The sequence below is a fragment of the Brugia malayi genome, assembly GCF_000002995.4.
Source record: "Brugia malayi strain FR3 genome assembly, contig: Bm_v4_Chr4_scaffold_001, whole genome shotgun sequence".
NCBI classification, from domain to species: Eukaryota; Metazoa; Nematoda; class Chromadorea; order Rhabditida; family Onchocercidae; genus Brugia; species Brugia malayi.
Genome location: NW_025062478.1, coordinates 5924102 through 5945673, shown reverse-complemented (window position 1 = coordinate 5945673; position 21572 = coordinate 5924102). Strand labels below are relative to the sequence as shown.

The window sequence follows — 21572 nt, the reverse complement described above, 5'->3', positions numbered from 1 at the left end:
TTGTAGCAAAGCGAATCAGCACTTTCGTTAGTAATCAAAATCTGTAAATCTGTAATACTAACTGACATGCAAAAAACAACCAACACACAGCCGAAAAAATGTTCGCTGAAAGATTCCAAATTTGATTATTTACAACAGATAAAGAATACTTGTAGAAACAGATCTGCCTTTACTTACTAAATTGTTATCTGTCACAAATAATCAGTTATAGATTTTGAGGGCAGGTTTGTCTCTTTAAAAACGGAACTTGATGAGAATCGATAAACAAAATCTAGTAACTGAGCAGTGATCATTGTCAAAGTAGTAAACGAGTACAATACTTACAGATGATATTATCGATTCGTTTTCAAATTACTGATTATTATTGCTGGTCAGTTGCTTACATAGCTCGGTGATATCTTATGTAGCAAACATCTAACAATATCTAAATGTATGAAAATTAAAGAGTGGGTAACACTGGCCATTCAATCAAGTATTTATGAATTCAATTAATGTTAACATTTCATGACAAATACTGGTGACATAGTATTATTATACACAGCATGAAAAGAATGAGGCGATTGTTATCAGTAAAAGAAGGTAGAACAATATATCAAAGTAAAATTTTATTTGACAGGATGGAGACAACGCTTGCTGAATTTGCGGAAGGTTCTTTGCTAGACAAACCTCAGATAGGACTGTCAACCAAATGGTAGCTGAAAATAACATAACTGGAACTCAATTATCGAAGCTAAAAAATGACGTAATAGAAATGAAGACAGGATAAAATCGGAAGAGGATGTGTGCGTAATTTGGACACATGATGATATTTGAAAATCAATAGAGCAGAAAGTAGCAGGACGAATCATGACCGAATCAACAATCAATGCGGAAAGAACAGAGTGTCGTCTGCTCATAGTTTTGCTAATTGGAGAGGTTAAGGGTGAGAAATTGTTAATGAGCGGTACTGGGCTGACTTGATGACAATCATTTCTTAGTCGAATCTTGTAGATTTAAGAAAATTAGATGATAGGTCAAACAGACAACAAATATGCCGAGATATAGGTGATAAACATGAATGACAAGTAAATGAGCAAACATAACAGAAAGTTCTCATGCCTTTTATAAATCGAAGGCAGGGAATTATTGAACGATCTCCATTGGCCTTTGATTTTTCTAGTCAGTCAATACTTCCGATTACAGGAAAGCTTGTTGAACATTGAAGTTACAATATCTGAATTCCACCATTTTTACCTTCAGTTTAATTATCTAATTGTTTTTTACTTCATTGTTCCAGTGACTTGACTTTTCCTCTAATCAAATCCCCTTCTAAAATATTAAACTGCGGCTAAAAGGCCATAATGAGAATACTTGTTTCTTTTTATTTTACTTTTTTTTCCTTTTTCCTAACAAGTATATCCAAATGAAGACATAATGTTTAGGTTAACATAAAGCTAGAAATCTGTCATCAGACTCATCTAGTAGTCGAAATAACTCGCCGAAACTCTTAGACTATTCGGAACAGTAATGGAACCTTTGAATCACACTAGTGTCCCAAATAGCTTGCGAATGAGAATATTACATTACTAATGCGCTACGCTACTGGTACATCATTCTCATTATTAGACATTTATATTAATTACCATCCAATCAAGCACTCCTAGTAATTATTAAACACAAGGGGTTTAAAACGCACTACAAAATTATGGCTTTTGAGAGTGAAGACGACGGTGCAACGAAAATAACAACCGACCCTTAATAAGGAACTGATAGCAGTCATCCGTTAATCACTGAATCATGCAAACATTACAATTTACTGTCTCTTCTTAAATCCATTCTTTCTAGCACAATAGCAAATTTATTCCATATATTAAATGCGATATATTAACACGGCGAAAACATCTTATAAATGTACCCCATCCTCATTTTTTTTTTCAGATCTTTTTAAACATCCTACATAAAATTTTCAATATTTCTACAAAGAAATGGTCACAATTTAACTCAGTTTACGTACATTTCTATTTAAAATAAAAGCTTCTCTTCCCAAGAAAAAAACCCCAAAATCTAAAGCAAACATCGCTTCATAATAATTCCTAACTGTCCATTCCCCAAATACTCTTCTTGCTTATCGGACAACAGCTGGAACAAATTTCTCGACTCTTTAAGATCAAATGAAGCGCCTTATCAATCCCGATAATGAAACACATGCTGACTTAAAATGTGGATAATATAATTTCAATAGTAGTAGTAGTAATGATGGAACCATCCTTCTGATATGTTTATCGAAAAATGCTATCCTCACTACAAAACAGAAAGATCGATAAAAATGGAAAATTGGTAAAAAATTTCGTGACACAAAAATGCATAACATGTACAGCTTAAAACAATAATTTTATATCGATCAACAATTGCTTTCAGCTTTAAGACCATAAAAATTTTTAAAAACGAAATTGAAACAAAAATGACAAATCGTTGTGGTATGAATGTGTGAGGAACAAATGTATCAACGCATATATAAAAGAGATTCTAAGACCAGATTTTCAAATAATACTGGAGAAAAAAAATACACAATAAATACCAATGCATTTTACAGTAAATATTGAGGGCAAACATTTATAATACAATGCGATAAAATCCTATTCATAAAGAAACGAGGTAAAAAGCCTGCTTGTCAAAGATATTTTCAATGTCTGCTTGTAATATTCAAGATTTCATCCTTATCCTCAAAACCAAAAAAAACTCCAAAGTAATAGAATTTCCGGAAAAATCGACTTATTCTACCCAAAATATTGGCCCTTTCTATCTATGAATAATTTAGCTCATTTATTATAAAATACTACCTCTTGACAATATCAATTCAAGTTCAGCTTGTTACCAAAAAGTTATGAAAATGAAGAAAAACGAAGAAAACGTCATTAAATTGACAAAAATTGTAGAAGGATAATGGGAAGCAAATCAACACCTTATGAAATCAACAAAAATTATCCTTCATTGCCGGTGTTGACAGGAAAGACTGAAACTCAGATATTCGGGTAGACTGAAACTCAGATAATTACAGATGACGTAAAATACTTTGCTTTAAACTCTATTTACAAAGTTGCGAAATAATTAAAAATACTTGGGTTGACATATTTTAAGGCAAATATTTTAGGCAAGCTCTACTCGTTTGATTCTTATTCTGCAATAAACAGCCAGCGTATGCAATCATTTACACAGAAGTGAAAATTGAAAAAAAAAAAAACAAAACAGAATCAATATCCGTTTACAAGTACCCGATCGTTAGAGAAATTACCCACGGCATCCGATATTTGATACCATTGGTGTCAACATTATGTGGTTTCAGATTCTGTGGGTGTAGCTGAATCATATACTGTATCATTGTCGCGAGTTTCGGATTGCAGGGTACACTGTCTATCCAGGGATCCAGCGCCACAGTCACAAAAGAAACTAAAAAAAAATGAGTGCAAATGCACACCAATAAATCAAAAAAATTCGAAAATGTGTCATAACATAAAAATTAGCATAATATAAAAATCAGTAAAGCCTACAAGTTTTAATCGGTATTGAAAATTTTTTAATACCACACTTGACCTTCTGTATATTAATTTTACCAGCTTTAAACTACCAAAAAAAAAAGGCTCTGAAGATTTCTAAATCATGCAAACACCTTAAATGTCTAAGTAACTTTACGTTACTTAAATAACCGTATAAGCTTATAAGGAAATGAAGTAACAATGTGCAATTTAATTGACAGTGACTTTTCGAGAAGCAACTGTAAAAAAATTTTATAATCAGGATTAAAGAAATGCTAACCGATCATGGCGAACAAATTCTACATTATGTCCTTTGTGACAAGATTTGATGCAGTTGACACAAATCGCATTACGATCTGTTGTATTACAACTTATGCACCTGAAATTTATGGAAATGCTTCAACAACTTTACGTATACAAGATACAAAACAATAAAAGCCGAAGTCATACATGATGAAAAAAGTAATACTAGTTACAACTTAACATAAATGAAAATGTTGTCTAAACGCTTCATAAATTTCTAATTTTTCAGATACCCTAAGATTCCCATGAAATATTTTTAGATAGTTTAAGATTCGCATGAAAAGTTATATATCTAACAAATATATTCTGCTTTCTAACCTAGTACAATTTATGATATGAAAAAAAAAAAAAAAAAGGAAAATACTTACAGTGTCCCATATAATATAGCAACACATAAATTTTCAATATTCCAAAAATTACTTGAAGCATATAAAAAGTACCGGTAGAAGTCATGCATTGGAAATGAAGTGCAGGAGCTTATTTTGAACAGGCAGTATCCCTTAGCAATCGTCCGATCAACAGCATTATGATTATCGTAAATAAGGTTATCACGCATTATTGGACGAACATCACTTGCTAAGCACAAGCCTAAAGATAAAATGGTATGCTGTCAGGACAATTATAGCAAATGAGTGTCCTAAATGATGAAGAAATGAAAGTGATAACTAGTGATTAGGCAAATAAACCTCCGAATTCATTTTGAAACAGATGATTTCCTTCTAGTGTTGCTGTAGCACCATTTGTGATTTCGATGCCCGCGGCTCGTCCCTTATAAATCCGATTTCGTCGAAGGATGGGATTCGAATCAGTTGATATCAAAACACCAGCCTGTGCATTACGATAGATCTCATTATCTTCCAATAAACCACGGCCCTGAAATAAAAAATTAGAATTTTTCTTGAATAAGCCACTAGTTAGTCAATTGCCACATGAAACAAAAGCTGAATGTGGTAATTAAAAGTTTAGTATGATTTTTCCTATCTGATAAAATAAGCTATACTAAAGAACTGTCCAATCAAAAAGTGGATATATTAGCCACTCTACAAATTTCTACTTAATATGACTTCGATACAATTTTTGATCAAAGAAGTTCCCTGGTAATGTGATATTATTATTCAAAATACTCCTTCAAAATATGCTAAGCAACTCTAAAGTACCATGATTTGAATGTTACAGAATTCAAACCAACATAAATAAAGCGGAATCGAGTCACTGAGTAATTCACGCACATTACGCATTACGAACAAAACTCGCGAAAAGAATCACCTTAATTTCGATTAATTAACATTTACCTTATTGAATATACATATTCCACCATCACGCCCATCGTAAATTTTATTACGTCGAAGGACTGGATTGCTTTCAGTTTTAATCCAAACACCTGCCATTGCATTATCGAAAATTTCGTTATCTTCCAAAACACCTTTTCCACAGTTATATACCAATACACCTCCATTTTGACCACCCCAGATTTTATTTCGAGTAATTTTGGGATTTGAACCTGTCCTGCAAAAACATTTATTTAGAAGGAATTTTAAAAATGAAATCCGTTTTCAGCTACAAGTGAAATTTTAGAAACAACGAATAACTAATAATATTATTTCAAATTTTTATACATTATTTCAAAAAAAAAAAATACATTTCAAATTTTAAGTATTTCAGTGGATGAAATTCAAAAATATCATTTCCTGGCTGCAATTTTTGAGCGAACTAATCCAACATTCTGAACTAATAGAAATATCTTTTAGTGTAAGGAATAAGTTCAAATTAAAAAAAAAAAAAATAACAGAAACATATACCTTATTTGTACACCAGAATAAAGATGATTAAAGATGTCATTTTCCTCCAACAAACCATGTCCATTATCATAAAAATAAACGCCAACCTACAAAATCTAGCGAATTTGATAGAAAGCGACCATTAAAATACAAATGAAAGCAAAGAGAATCCAAAAAAAGCAAATTAATTTGAAAGTACAGAGATATACGTAACCAAAAATAAATGATCTAAAATTAAGTTCTCTTTCTACATAAATTTCTGATTTTATTTTCGATATTTTATATAAATATTATTGTTGCTTTCAGAAAAAAAAAAAGACTTGTTTGCCGGAATGTATACGATTTTTTCGCAGTATCGGACAGGATCCAGTTGTCACCCAAATACCCGCAAGTGCATTTCCGTAAACTTCATTCTCTTCAATTAATCCTCGTCCTTTTTCGTGCTGCAAAACGAGTTATACTGCAATTTCGACAACGTCGTGCCATCAGCGAAATAGGTCAAACATAAATTACTTTCGGAGTTTATGAATTTATAAGAGAAAAATCAGTTTACAGTGGGAAAACAATCCACTACAGCGAATAAACAACTCCCAGCCGCAATCGATTTTTGTTTTCACTTGGTTGTTGACAAAATTGGTTTAGTCGATCAGTTTGTTAAACATTTTATTCACTATGAGAGAAACAATCCTTAATGTCTAATATAAGACATAAAACAACAGCAGAGTTAATTGCCTACTAAGTAATTGGAATTAATGAAACCTTAAAAAACCAATTTAATTAATCTAATATAATGCAGATACGTACCAATATAATTACCAATGTAATCAATCAGATATTTGAATTGCTTCCCAAAAAATCTACCCCCCTTCCAAAATATTTTTCATATAAAATTTAATACATAAGAAACTCGGTAATAGCTAACTAACATTAACAAATCACATCACTGATTATAGTTCATTCCGATGAACACATTCACGTACTGAAGAAAACAAATTTGAAAGTTATTCTCTTGAGATTTCATATTGTCAACTTTCAAAGTTAAAATATGAAATCTCAAAATATTTTGAACCAACCAAAAATTTTCACGATCTGAATAGTATTTTCAGAAAAAATGCAAAATGAAAGAAAAAAGCTACCACATATATGCCTCCGTGATATCCACTGTGTATTTTGTTCAGCCTAACAATCGGGTCGGAACCAGTACGTATCTGAATGCCAGCTAGATTATTTTGATAAATATTATTCTGTTCAATGAGACCACGTCCTTCGCCAAATACGTAAACACCACCCTGTTGACCCGAAAAGATTTCATTTTTCCGCACAGTAGGATCAGACTGTGATGTTATCCAAATGCCAGCGAACTGATTAGAGAATATTCGATTTTCGATGAATTGACCACGTCCTATTGATAAACACAATTTTAAATCACTAAGCATATTAAAAGTGACGTAAGCAGCTAATGTGAAACGCACAATTCTATGTGTTGGCAAGTTTCTCTATCTGCTGCAAAAATTTTCTTGTAATAAATGTAAGGAAATTTACCAAATTAAAATGAAAAACGCAAAACTAACTAACCTTTTTCATGTATATAAATTCCACCAGTTTGTCCGTGGTGAATATCACAACGAACAACGGTTGGATTTGCTTGGTTTTTTACTTCAATACCCGAAATGCGATTACTGTGAATATCGCATTTCTCGAAGTAACCCTAAACAATATGCACAAGAGAAATTAAAACTTCAAATATATCTTAAAAATTATTAGTAAGATAACGAAACTTTTAATTCAAAATCAATGTGATAACTATTAGTACAAAGCCACTTTTAAGGTCGTTTTACAAATGCATGTCCAACCAAAATTTGTCAACAAGCCATTTTTCCCAAAGATAACTAACTATCTTGACTACGAATTTGATGGAAAATCAGAAAAGGTTTTAACATGAATAAACAAACCATTCCGTATTCAAAAGTAAAAACGCCAACATCACGACCATCATGAATATGACATCGTCGAAAATATGGATTGGCTTTATTCTTCACCCAAACACCAGCTAGCGTATTGCGTGCAATTTCACAATCTTCATACGTTCCAGTGGCATTGTCAGTAATGTAAATCCCAACGTTATCTGAGCCACATATAGAGCAATTTCTAATGTATGGGTTCGCTCCTTCATGTTTTACGCATACTGTGGCGCCTCCTGCAACACATAGTTGTTCAGTTTTGGATGATTATACAAATTATGTTTTTTCAATTTTACGATATCACCAAATCATGTCACAAAACTATCCTAAAAGTTTGGAAAAACAATTACTTATAATAATATCCATGTGTGATACAAATGTTGATAAACAGAATATATAATGCTTTTTACCATGCTCAGATTTTTTGAGTGAATTTATTCTAATTATTCTAGTTCTCAACTCATCTTGTTTCGCTTTCTCATTGTTATATTTGCATGTGAATGGTTAAGAGATTTCAAATACTTAATAGTTTTAATATATTTTCAAATTTCCAAACTGCTTGAAAGATGTCTCCGGATTTTCGCAGATTCTGCTGGTCATTATTCTCAACCATCAATCTTTTTTTTTTCTCTTTTGTTTTTTATAAGTGAAACTTAAATCTCATAAGATAGAATGGGCAGTTTTTTTTTTTATTCAGAGCACTTAACATTCTTATTCTACGGTGACAGTTTGTTCTGAATTAGCTATCGATCCCGATCTTAAGTTAGTGTATCATAAAATTTACATCACAAAACTACCGCACCATAAAAAATTCATTGATAAAGAATATGGAATTTTTTCTGAGAAAAGGAATGCAAACCAGAGCACGTCGATGAAAAACTGCAATGCTCAATCAGTGGGCTAGCAAAAGCATTAACAACGAGAGCAGAGCAAAGGTGTTGTGTGTTTCCTACACGCACTGGATCCAAAGGTGGTTCGATATACCTCACTGTACAAAAGCCGAGATATGCATATTCTGAGCCTTCTACAAATGTTATCGTCGTTCCATTATTGCTGTCAACGATAACCGAATCTTGGAAATTGCGTGATGAACCTGCAAAAAAAAAACTACTAAGGTGCACTAAGCCGTAAAACTTTTCTTGAACCCTAACTTTTCCAATACGGCGAAAATTCTGTACTCGCACTACACTTTTCTAAATAGTTGTTGGCAATAAATTTATATCGGAATGAGTGATTTCGGCTTTTCAGCTATTTTATTCTATTCAACTTATCCATTACTAAGCTACACATGTGAAAGCAAAGAGATCTGAAGAAAAAATGAAGAGTATCAAATTTATCACATTAACACCTACGTTAATGAAACTATACGGCTCAGCTTTTTCTTTCAGATAAAGATTAAAGACCGAGACGCGAGTCTTCTAAGAAGGGTGTGGTTTAAAAAATTGTGAAATTACTCTAATTAAATTTCATAACAACAGCAATGAACAAAGCTATAATTTCGACTTTCAAAAATGTCAAGAAATCAGAACTACACTATTTCTGATAAAATTGAAGGAACCAAACCTGCTCCGATAATCTGTAATGGTGTATCGACCACCAACTGTGTGGAAGTATACATTCCTTCATGCAAGAAAACTAGCTTTTCTACTTCACTTGGAAGCTGTTCACAATGTTCGATTGCATCATTGAGATTTTTAAAATGCAATATTTTGCGTCCACTGTGACCTTCATAAATATGAGCAAACCCGAGTCTTACATGAACACCTTGACGCTGAAAAAAAATCATCAATATTATAACTTAATATTAACTTATAGCATCATTATTGAATTCAAACAAATAATGATATTTACGATATTACTCACAGTAAACAAAAAGCAATTAACTACTAATTTTCTTATTTTTACAAATTCTAACAAGACATTATCATGGCACGTTAATTATTTAGCAGCATGAAGATATGGTATCCTCAAAGATTGAAGGGAGCTCAAGAAGCAAGACTCAAGTGTTTTAATGGCATAATTCATAGAAACATTTCAAGGTCCCTGTTCTTTTCTATTTTTACTACATACCAACTGGCGAAAACTTTCTTTCCATGGATTTACAACATCTCTCCAGCGGCCTATTTCCCGAAACTCGAATTTACGTGGTTCAGGATGATAAAGAGGTATTCGATATTCAAAAACTCCTTGATATAGAATCTTCCTGAAAAGAATGCACAATAGAGAAAAAGGAAATATTTTCTACTAAAGAAATTTCAGAAATGCCTTGCTGCCTTCATTTACATTTAGAGATCTCATTGAAGCAAGAAAGTATTTCCTGCGCTTATTAATGATGAGAACTTCTAAATGACATGCGCTGTCGACATAAAACTGTTTTGACCGGAAGACGCTTATCAGTTGTCATTCTTTTCTTCCATAATGAGTTCATGGACGTATACAAATTTCTCCAAAACTATTTACGTAATCAAGATATCAAAAATTAGTACCGTAACACTATTTGAATATAACATAATGGCTTTATACAACTACTTATAACTATGTATATTTACAGTCCTTCTTTTTCCTTTGACAAACTACATTATAAATCAAATTTTCTGTTAACAATCATGTATGAAAACCCAAATTATCACTCTGGACACATCAAGTTGAGTCTGTTGAACGAAGTCGAACGTAAAGTCTTTTTTCTTTCAATGATTCATGAATTATGAGAACTACCCTTAAAGATGATAATAAAACTTACCATAAATTTAAATCATTTGACAGTCGATAAAAACGTCGCGATACAGCAGAACATGTCAAGAGATCGCCTTCGTAAAGAAATGAATAAATCTAAAAATAACTAAACTTTATTTTTTTAACGAAACATCTATGCCGTAGGAAACAATGGATCTGGGCACTAAATCAATGGATACATTATAGCATCAATAAAGTTTCCACCATACCTTCATAAAAATTTCATCCGGTAAAACATCAATTGAGGAGTCAGATAAATAACGTTCTATAGGTAGATCCAAGCTAGAAAAAATTATAATTAAGGCCAAAAAAAGAAGGAATATCCTTCGCAATATATTTCCGGTGAATATATGTTAACTTTCTCATACATCTTGGAAAACTATGGATTTAAAATATATGCAGAGATCCTCAAGTCTCTAATTTATTGGAATGTAAAGTCAAAATTCCAAAACAACCCACTTCAATATGAGGAAAATGAAAACAACTAATTTTCTCTAACATACCTAAAATTTCAATCCATAATAAAATATTACATAACAAACTATAATACGCCATATCCACTTCTGTGTATTTTAACTCACAAACATTTAACTGTACATCCCAATGTTCTACTTAAGAAATCATTTCTTAGATATTTCAGTGCTTCGAAACCTTTCTAAACCAACCTCACCTTCGATTTATTCTTCCGTCCACACATACAATCAAGCAATTCTCATCTGACATTTGAAAAAAAAAAAAAAAAAAAAAAAAAAACTGCAACAATCGTAATGTACCTGCTTTGCGCTTCAGTCAGTAGATCACCTTTTATTCGTTTACGTAACAGTCCTATTGATCTCTAAACATGGGAATAAATTATTTCGTCGCAAATGTGTTTTCAAACGAGATTCTGATGAATATGTTAAAGACGAAGAGAAAAAACCAGTTTTTTTCTTTCATTTTTTCATATTATTTCATTTATGCAGGTATGCACATCGCTCCAAAAAGCAGATGCAAACATAAGAACAAGCCTACATGATTATATATCCATTTTTGTCCAGAATGTTCTGGAAGAAACCGAATGATCGGAAATAATTTGACAATTATTAATTAGAGCACTGAGAAAACAACGGATGACAAATTAACTGGATAATTGTTTTAGTTGATGGCAGGCTATTTAAAGTTGTTTAATGGAATAGCACATTATGAAGATTTTGATTTATAGAAAATAAAGATGTCTTTTTAATTAAAGAAAAATTAGTAGTACGAAACTTCATTTGCAATACTGGCAAACTCAGCATGAAGAAAAAGGTTATTTAACTGAAAGTTTATTCAAATAGTGGTTTTTTTGCTAACTGACGTATCTCTCGCTTTGGCCATAAAAAAGAACTTCCCAGTGTTATCAAACACGTGGAACTGAAGTGCAATAATACTTGTTAATATTTCCATTTTATCAAAAATATGAAAACTTCATCTTTCAGAATTAGGCATTCTTTTCCATCTGCTGACTAGATTGGTGGATAAACTATATAAGCTTCTCTCATCAGATGATGATGATACATACTCAATGCATAATAATTTGAAACTATTCATGCACTGAATGTAAAGTACAATATCAAAACTAAATTCTTAACAGTAACAAAAAGTCAAGATGTTGCTTATTTTCAGAGAAAGAAATGTTCAAAAACATGAAAAAAATTTGGTTCTCATTTTTTGGCAAATGAATTCGCTCCTTACTATACCCAATACTACAAAGTCAAAAATTAGTACTTTAAACCAATTGAAAACTCGTGTTAAACAAAAAACATAATACTTTAAAAAAAGCGAAATGCTAGAAAGGATAGGGACCAATAAGTTTGGAGAAGAAGAGTTCCAGACGGTATAACTAAATGAATTCTAGAAAACGACTGCGTTGAGGAAGTACACGTACTATAGCTTACAATACAGAAAGTTTTCAAATTAATTACAGAAAAAAAAACTCATAAACTCATATCCCTTCTAATTTCCAAGAATTCATTGAAAAATTATATCCTTAAAGAAAATGGGCAAAACAGATCGTTCAATCCTTTGGATTCCGAGAAATACAACAGTAAAAACATTCCTTTGGTGGAATGGTAAAGCTTCATATAAGCTAATCCAAAAATTTATTATTATGAAGTAATCGTAGGCAAACAATGGGTTTTTGAAACAGAGATGAAAAGCAAGGAAAGAAATGCCAGACAAACTGCTAAGAAAGTGAAAAACAAGCATAAATTTCTTTTTTGTTCTAGAACCAAATTATCTCCAAAAATGTCACTGGGATTCAAAAAATGGTAAAAAACAGAAAAATTGCTCACCGCAGTAATGCAGTGAGCAATTTTTCTAATACGCGTCATATTTTGAACTAAACTAAGATAAGCTTTTCTGAAAACACCTAAAACATTGATGAACAAACGACTCAACTAAAATATATATATATTTTACTTAGAAAACTGCAACATGTGAAGGAGACAATCCTTTTCTCCTTTTTTTACTTTTGTCTTCCTAAAAAAATCAATAGTCTAAAGACGAATGATCATTAGGACAACATATACCAGCAATAAATTCAAAATATTTTATGAGGAAAAAATTCCACATTAATTGGTTTTATAGAACTTACCAAAATACACAACTGGTATGGTTAGTACGGTTCTTCTTTTATAAGTTGTAGTTTATGCTTCTAAATACTAAAATCTATTGATGTCCAAATCGATTATAACGCTGACCAGAAATTACAAAAAGTGGATTTCGCGTAAAACAACAGTAAGTTCATATTACAACCCTGTTTGCATATGTGCATGCATTATGTACTTCCGATTCAAATAAAATTAATTACCTCATCGGTTGTTGCAACCATGCTACTACTCATAATGCAGCCATCCCCTTCGCTCTGTTGGAGAGATCGGCGACGACGTAATTCATACCTATACAACACAGAAGTTTTGACTTCATCAAATGAGATCACTTAAAATGATTTAAATAATAATTAAAACGATGATAACTTTAACAACTTGCTAATTGTGCAGATAATAAAAAAAATTTGTAATGACATATGACAGGAAGTTCAAAAACACGAGTCACGATTTCTGCATGTAAACCTACAACGATCCATCACGAAATTAAAATGCAAACTAATAAACGCAGCAATTTATAACGTCAACCATCGTAACCATATGGCTTTTTAGATTATTCTAGCCCTATTTCAAACTTTTAGTTAATACCTACTTAGTGCAACAAACATTATTCCAAATTTCAAAAAAAAAAAATTTTTGCTTCTTCCCTGAACTACAAAAAGGAATCATCCCATCATAGCAGTACGTCGCTAAACTACCTTTTCCTGGCAGCCATATCGGTGATATCCGTTTGCAGAGGTACAGCCTGAAGGCACGAAACTGAACTACTTACTGGCGTTGACGTTTGTACTGTCGGAGGTTCTGCAGGATCCGCTTGTCCACTATTACGACGTCGTAACACTATAATTTGTGAAAATCCAAATGCAATGATTAAACGATTGTTAGAATCTGCTGTAATCTTAATAGTTTTACGACCAAAATCTCGAACCCTTTTCCAAATCACACACGTGACTAATGATAAAAGCAAGAATTCTATAGAAAATAAACTGCAAATTTGCAACAAAAAGCATTAAAACCTTACGCTTACAAAAACTCGAATTTTTTAAAGGTCCTGACTAACTGAATGCTCTTTTGTTCTGTAGAAAAACTCATCGAACGGTAGCCAACACTGCTGATGCATGTTTTTTTTAATTCAAAAAATTATACCCATGCTATGCAAAGTGATCTTTCGCTTTTTTCCGCGAATCAATGTTTGTCGAGGAAGGCTAACCGACAGATTCGAACTTGAATCGTCTTCTCCATCCGCCATATACCATAAGTAATTACCTTAATTGTATAACATGTGAAAAAAGAAAAAGCATACTTCATTTCTATTTTAAAACTATCCAACTTTAATCTGATTTATCCTGGCTACCCTCTTCCAAATTGTTTGAAATGTCAAAATCGCATTTCCTGAACGTAACAGAATCTATTATTTGAAAGGTCACAATACTGTTGTAGACTGCTTATTATGCTTTTTCTTTTTGAGCAAGATACAACTTTAAGTCTACCCTTCCGCGCTATTCATGTTCTAAACAAAGAAATGAGAACTGCTACTGGTTACCAATCTTGTGAAATGACTGTGGTATCAGCATGGAGAAAGTGGTGTTTTACGGAAAAAAAAACCCAACCTAATCTCAACTATTAAAAAAGATAAAATATTTACTACATATGGAAAGAAAAAAAAAAGGAAAACTATGTCTAGGAATAGTTGAATGGTCGGCACACATTTCAATTAACAACCTTCTTTTCCATAAAGAGAACTGTAAAGTATGCACTAGTTCAACAGGTTTTTTTGTCCCCAAATACCTTTCATCTGTTATTTCCTACTTTTTAGGGTGGGGGAGTTGAAGTGAGGAGGAGAAACGAGACGAAGGAAAAATAAGTTGCTTATTTCATAAACGAACGATACTGATAAGAAACACACTGCAAAAAATTATTTTAGTAGTTTTCTGATAACGGGTTACCATTGGATAGTTGTCTATCTATAAGTATCATAGGACTGAGATCATTTTCAAGAAAAAGTGTACATTTTTTCTTCCATAATAATATCAACATGCGATAGGTATCATGAATATATATTAAAAGAAAGGCTTTCTAAGATATTTATTTTCAAACACACATTTTATCAGTACATCAATAGAAGGAAGAGGATAATAAAATAATGCTAATACTACTTATTATCGCTCTGAAAAGTGAGTGTTGCTCTCGATACAACTTATAGCCATTCTCCAAGATTTTATTTTCTAGCAAATGATAAAAATAAACCACTCAATTTAGAATAGTTTAACAATGTCAAACACATCTCCCAATCATAACTGAATTGGTCCAACATTTATTAAGAGTATAACATGGAAAGAAAGTGATTAAATATAAAAAAATTGGAGCTATGCAAAAAAATGGATGGAAGAAGGCACTAAAACAAACTGAGAAAGCCAAACAGGTCTATAAAAATAAGACCTGGTTCTGTATTGAACCTTATATTTGACATAATCCACCAGGAAGATGTCACCTGTGTCTGGATGAATTAAACGAAATGGATGAACGCGCGAGACCGTATGGAAGACCTCCATATCAGTTTGAATAAAAAAAAGGTAAAACAAAATTTTTTTGGACAACCACATCATCAGAGAGACGGAAATGATTAAGTGGAACGAGCTGTGAGTGTCGATGCCTTAAGGAGATGACAATCACTGTATCAGCTTTCTGGTAGCGAGAAAATTTCTAGATTTGTCAAACTGTCGGCGAGTCACACCGAACAAATGAACAGTTCAGAAAAAGAAGTCCCAAGCATCACCTGCTTCAAACATAACCCATCCACAAACATACACACACACACACATACATCCACACAACATCCATAAACATACATTCGAACAGTTATAGTAAATCTCCCAGCATTTTATTAAACTGAATGCACACAGCGTGAAGTACAGATACACATACACACGCACATACATAATCCGAATGGAAAAGAAAATGACATCAATGCGACTATGAAATATACAGACATGCATACACACACACACACACAAACACATACACACGCACACACGGAATCGATAGATGCCCTCTAGCGTCGGTAGTAAAGTAGGTGGTCGGATACAAGCCACCCCAAAACAGGCGTACTACTACTACGACTAATACCACTGTTGCTGCTGCAACTATTGCACAGGACAGATACATTCGAAAGAAGATTCCGGGTCAATTATTAAAATCCCACGAGTCATTTCCTATCTTACGGACTTGGATAGTGTGCCAAAAATTTAATAGGGCATATGCTTTCACAATATAATTCAACCATCCATATGGCGGCATCGTCTTCTCTAATTTGGAAAGGAGCATTTTATCATGGTATTTGAAATAAAACTTCCAGAACCTCTTCTACTTCCATTCCGTTCATATCTGCTCGAAAAAAGATGATATAGTTTGTTAGAGATATCTTCAAAAAGCCTGCGACTTGTCCCAGAATTTCCATAAAGATAACCCTCAAGCAGTTCGTATGGTAGTCTCTGACAAATTATTATGAAAATTTTGCGGGAATTTTGCATTAATCTTACAGTCACATTTATCTTCCATATATATAACATTCAGTGGTTTTAACTTTTCATCAGCAGTGTGGACTACCGGAGGGAAAATGGCGATACGGAAATGATAATAATTGTATCTTACGTCACACATGGAAGCCTCTCCAAACCTCTCCTATAAAGTAGTGATAGGTAATAGAATCTGCTATGATGAAAGTAAGATATACGATGAAGAGAGTACTTCGAGTGCACACAGTTCTATCTCAACATTTCCCGGCAAAACCCACTGGATGAATCATACCATAAAAGTAGACATCCAGCTTGCATCCCCGCGATCTTTGATTTACATGGTACAGTCTCTAAAAACTTCATATAACGCACCGAGGTCCGTTAAAAATGGACGCATTGCGAGAAACCTTGCATGGTATTCGTGGTTTAGTTGTTCTGATCCGGTTGTTTGGTGGCAAAGTACTTGAAGCAGTAGATGTCCGGGATTCCGTCATGTTCACGTGCTGTTCTTTCACTTTTAATAGATAGGTTGGCTATCAGCATTGGGTAGTTTCTCACTAGAATAACTATGATTACGTGAATTGGATGTGGTGCCTGATATAAATGTATAGAGTTGGACGTATTGGAGTGAGGTAAATGTTAGCAGTGCCACTTTTGATTAGGATCTTATTGGGATTTGAAAACGCCATGTTTTGTTTGGTTAATTACACATTTACTGCTATTGGTCTTTTTTTTATTGCTGAAAGTGAAAGTCAGAATACAGAACAATGGTAAATGGTGATGTAAAACATTCTGGGAAGATGCGGAAATGTCGGATTTCACGAAACAAAAAACGATACTGGAAAAAAGGTACGCAAATCCAGGATACGGAGGATTTTCTCTGCGAAATTCAAGCTGATGATGTTAAAGGTATGTCAGAAATATCTTTTGGTTTCGGATATAGTGTTGGGGTGATGGAAAAAAAGGCATTTTAGAATTGAATTGGTGCTTATTTCATGAATGGTTCAGTTTTCTTTTGATTTTGTTGCATTAAATTGATTTTAGATGTAAAAAACCAAAGTGATGACAGTCTGTTTACCGTCGAAAGAGAACCTGATCACAATAATTTTAAATTAACAAGGCGACAGATGGCAGCTTTGATGAAGAGATTAACAAAGAAGGAGTTAGTTGGTTCTCACTATTTCATGGAGAAAATTTAATTTTTGAAAACACTTGGTTGCACTATTTAAATGATATCGAGACAGTAGTAAGGCTTGTATCCAAAAGTGAATGACGGTTAACTGGATTTTTATTCCGGCGTAATGATAATTTTGTCGCTATTTGTCACTGATTTCTTTCAGATTTTTTAGTAATTTAACGATTTAGGCTTGTGACAAAGGAGGATAATGTACCTAAACGTCAGGTGAGAAAGATGCTTCTAGAAACACCGAAGAAACAAGTCGCGGACAAAGCTAGTTTTCCACAAAATACTGCATTCCAGACTCGAGAATTATATGATCTTTGGGGTATGTTTTTTTCACATCTGAAAGTTTTAGGAACATTAATTCGAGGTCTTTGATGCCGTGTTTTGAATTTACTGAAAAAGCTGAATGCCCACAACGAGAACTTATATTAGAGAAGATGTTTTAAAAACATGCGACTTGTAATATGTAGATAAGAAGATGATTGTGAAATTTGTCGAAATTTATACACCATATACTAGTGCAGATGGTCAAATTCTGATGGTTTTTTCATTCGGGAATGTCGGAAGCACTTAATATTTTTAAGTTGTTTAATTGATGTATTAAAGTTTTATAGTCTATAAAATTAGTGTTTAGAATTTTAACTTAAATCATTTGCTGATGTAATAGCTAATATTCAGTTCTCTCTTTTTTTAAGGTAAAGACGACCAACACTCACAAAAAGAAGTTTCTGCATCAGAGGAATACTATTTTCTAATTACCAAGAAAAAGTTGCCACAGGAACCGAAAACTTTGAAGCACATAACTAGCATACTGCAGCATGTAGAAATTGCTCCGGCGGGTGCTTCATATAATCCTCCAGTGTCCAAATATTTGGTTAATAAATTTGAATTCCCCTTTTCAAGAATTTGGAATGCATCCTAAAGGATGAATATGTATTTTAATGATGCTTACTGAGTTTTTCACGGTAGCCAGTAAATTTTGCTTCATAATGTGGTAATTCGTTATTTCTTGTTTTCGTTACCTCTCAATTACCTTTCTTTACTGTATCATTTTCTCTTTGCTTTGTCTAAACGATTCGAGTCTCAAATATCGATCCATGATATCCTGACTTAAGGATTACAATCTTAATTTTCCGACTGCTAATGCTTGCAACGAGATAAAAATCTATAAAGCAAGCAAATTAATCAAACTATTTCAATATGTTAAACTGATCACAAACTAAACATTGTGTTCTAGGATTATGTTACTGAGGCAGCCGAAGAAGAAAAACGGAAAATTAAAGAAAGTGAAAAGCTGGAACGTGAGCTTGCATTGCTTAAAGAAAAATACGCCACTCGGGTTTATATTGTTCCTCTTCTACACCTTTATCACTGGCAGCTGTGATTTTTTTCTATTGTTTCTTCAACAAAATTTCAGGAGGAAATAGAACTAGAATTAAGGACAACTCTTGATGGTAGTGGCGATAACAGTGACGAAATTTTGGAGGATGCGAATGAAATGGAATTGAACGACAGTGGAGGTTAGGATTCCCTGAATCTTTTTCTCTCATTTTCTGTTCTTATCTTGCTCAAAATTATTTGAAAATTAAAAAATTCATTTTAAGAAAAAGAGCTAAAAATTAAACAAAAAAAACAAAAAACAAGGAAAGCTCGATACTTGAGACGTATGGAACGAAAACGGAAAGAAATTGAAAGTATAACTGGATTCCAAAAGGAACAGATGCATCTTATTTACTCGTGAGTATTTCAAAAATTTGTTTGATAAAGAGTTATGCTTACCAAAATTAAACCGTTGCGCTGAAAGCATATTTCCATTTTGTCGGATTTTTGAGGTTTATAACTTATTAAACTATTACAGAACTCGAAAATTAAATAAAGAAATCAGTAAAGAAATACAAAAACGAGAAGAATTAGCAAAGAAACGGAAAGTGCACAAAGTTAGTTGTAATTCGTTTCATGGCTTTTTCATTTATTTAACATCGAAGTTATTTCCAAAAGTACAGCAAAAAAAAAAGTTCAGCGAAGTTGTGCTGACTAATATCATTTTTCATGTCAGTTTCTTTTGATATATCTTTCAGTTGATCAAAAAATTTGCTGGTACACAGCGTTTGGGTCGTGGGAAGTTTGAACCGTGCGAGAAATCTGTTTTGTTAACTGAGGAATTGCCAGGGTCTTTGCGAGAACTAAAGCCGCAGGTTTGTTCTAGAAATTATGTTTTCATGGTAAATATCATTTTTCTGCTTTCACTGGGAACATAATAGTAGTATAAAATGTGCTTTTTTGTCATAAATTGTATTCATAATGAATTAAGATGCTGAATATTTTACTTGAATGAAGTTGTCAGTTGGACTCTTATTTGTACAGTCAACTTTACAGTTAATCCGAAAAGCAAAATTCGTTGAAGTGATATTGCATATATTTTTCGCAGAAAAAATTTTTTCTTTTTTAATCTCCTCGACTGATAGGAGAGTTAAGTGTTACAGGGCAATGTTTTGACGGAACGCTTGAAGAGTTTGCAGAAAAGGAATATGCTCCCGATACCGGGAGAAAAGCGACAAAGAAGGAAATTGAAAAACAGGTTACGAATTAAAGAAAGAGAAGACAGGAAACATCAAGAAGTGAAACTTGGTACACGTTTGATATAATACTGGTACAACTCGTTCGATCATTTATTTTTTTAATTCATTCATTTATTGTTATCCAGAAAAATAAATAAGTCCCGTAAATTGATAGCATCACCTCACAAAAAAAAAATTAGTTTCAAATGTCATCAAAAAGGTTATTTTTTTTTTCTACACACTTCTACAAAAGAAGTTTGCAAAAAATCTTGCTGATAAAAGAAAATTAAATATAGTTGTCTGTTATCTGGAGTTTGAATTCTGAAATACAAGTTTCGTGGTACTGTAAGATGTAGTGACTTAAATATAGCTGTCATGCAGTAGTATGTCATGTAACATTCACTGTTATTTCATTCGCTGTCTTCCTAGATTTATGGTTTGTCTTTGAACATTTTATGATGTAGCAAAAGATGGCTGATATTGGAGTTACGAATTCTGAAACATTAAGATTTGACACTCTTTACCATATTGATCATGTTCTTGCACATTTCAATGCAAGGATTAGTCCCGCTGCGCCGAATGCCATATTATATGCCATCCTTAATTCCAGAAGAAAAAGCAGAGTGTAATGGTTGTTGATGTGGGTGTGGTATTGCATAGTTACGTTGTTGTAACGGGTACCTGTTAGGCCATCAGGCATGAATAGGACGTTGGATATGGTATGTCATATGTCACGCACTAGCGTATACAGCGAGAAAATGTGGTGATAGTGGTACGCACCTCTCTCCAAACTAACAACTGATTGTGCAAAAGTTGGGAAGATTGTTGTCATGACATAGTTCTAGTAAATAATGATCTTAGTGGCATGTAAGAAGATGCGGGAGTTGAATTATAGTGATGGAATATTTAGACAGAGAGAAGAATGAACAAGGAAGAGATGTGATTTTCAGGTCGAAAGGAAGTTTCACAGCGAAACATAAATGGTGAGAGTGAAAGAGAGAGAAGGGGAGAGACGACTATGATGACCCAGTGACCCGATTTCCAGATTAAAATTATCAGGTGGGATGGTAATTTTCTGTAATCATGTATCAAGGAGTAATGTGCCTGCATGTGGAGTTTCGTCTTTTCCACTCACATTTATTGTCTTTCGGTACTTTCAACCTTATTCAATGATGCTACTTCAATGCGGATTTGTGATTTCATTTCAGTCCCCTCGGGGTAACAAAACATCTTTAAAACAGTAGCGCTGTTATTCAAACATCAACAATAGCAGTGTCATATAGCAGCATCGATGAATCAAAACAGAAATGTTGATGCTATTAAAATTGATGCATACATCTGCTAAATTAAATACTTTGAAATTCATTACATAAAATTCTCAGTGAATTCAATTTTACATTGC

At 33.0% G+C, this 21572-nt stretch overlaps 2 protein-coding genes across 3 annotated transcripts; one reads left to right on the top strand and one right to left on the bottom strand.

Annotated features, from left to right (window-relative positions):
• Positions 1-3308: 3308 nt before the first annotated feature.
• Positions 3309-14163, bottom strand: Bm12606 (Uncharacterized protein; the record flags this gene model as incomplete). 2 transcript variants are annotated; one of them, XM_043081796.1, is made up of 19 exons in its annotated part: positions 3309-3426; positions 3793-3891; positions 4256-4403; positions 4502-4688; positions 5108-5321; positions 5615-5700; positions 5914-6036; positions 6730-6995; positions 7169-7301; positions 7546-7790; positions 8414-8647; positions 9118-9325; positions 9625-9757; positions 10295-10383; positions 10497-10569; positions 11061-11122; positions 13118-13205; positions 13613-13754; positions 14061-14163. In XM_043081796.1, the coding sequence occupies 19 exons, from the start codon at positions 14161-14163 to the stop codon at positions 3309-3311; spliced, it is 2751 nt and encodes a 916-aa protein (XP_042937730.1). The 2 variants fall into 2 exon arrangements, with proteins under 2 accessions (XP_042937730.1, XP_042937731.1); XM_043081797.1 differs by lacking the exon at positions 14061-14163 and having other exon boundaries at positions 13613-13629.
• A 3033-nt stretch (positions 14164-17196) lies between these two features.
• On the top strand, positions 17197-20257 carry Bm6466 (Uncharacterized protein; the record flags this gene model as incomplete). The annotated part of the gene is made up of 10 exons (XM_043081795.1): positions 17197-17338; positions 17474-17591; positions 17795-17934; positions 18308-18486; positions 18850-18951; positions 19030-19132; positions 19217-19349; positions 19471-19549; positions 19691-19807; positions 20096-20257. 10 exons carry the CDS (start codon positions 17197-17199, stop codon positions 20255-20257), a joined length of 1275 nt encoding a protein of 424 aa, XP_042937729.1.
• Positions 20258-21572: the final 1315 nt, after the last annotated feature.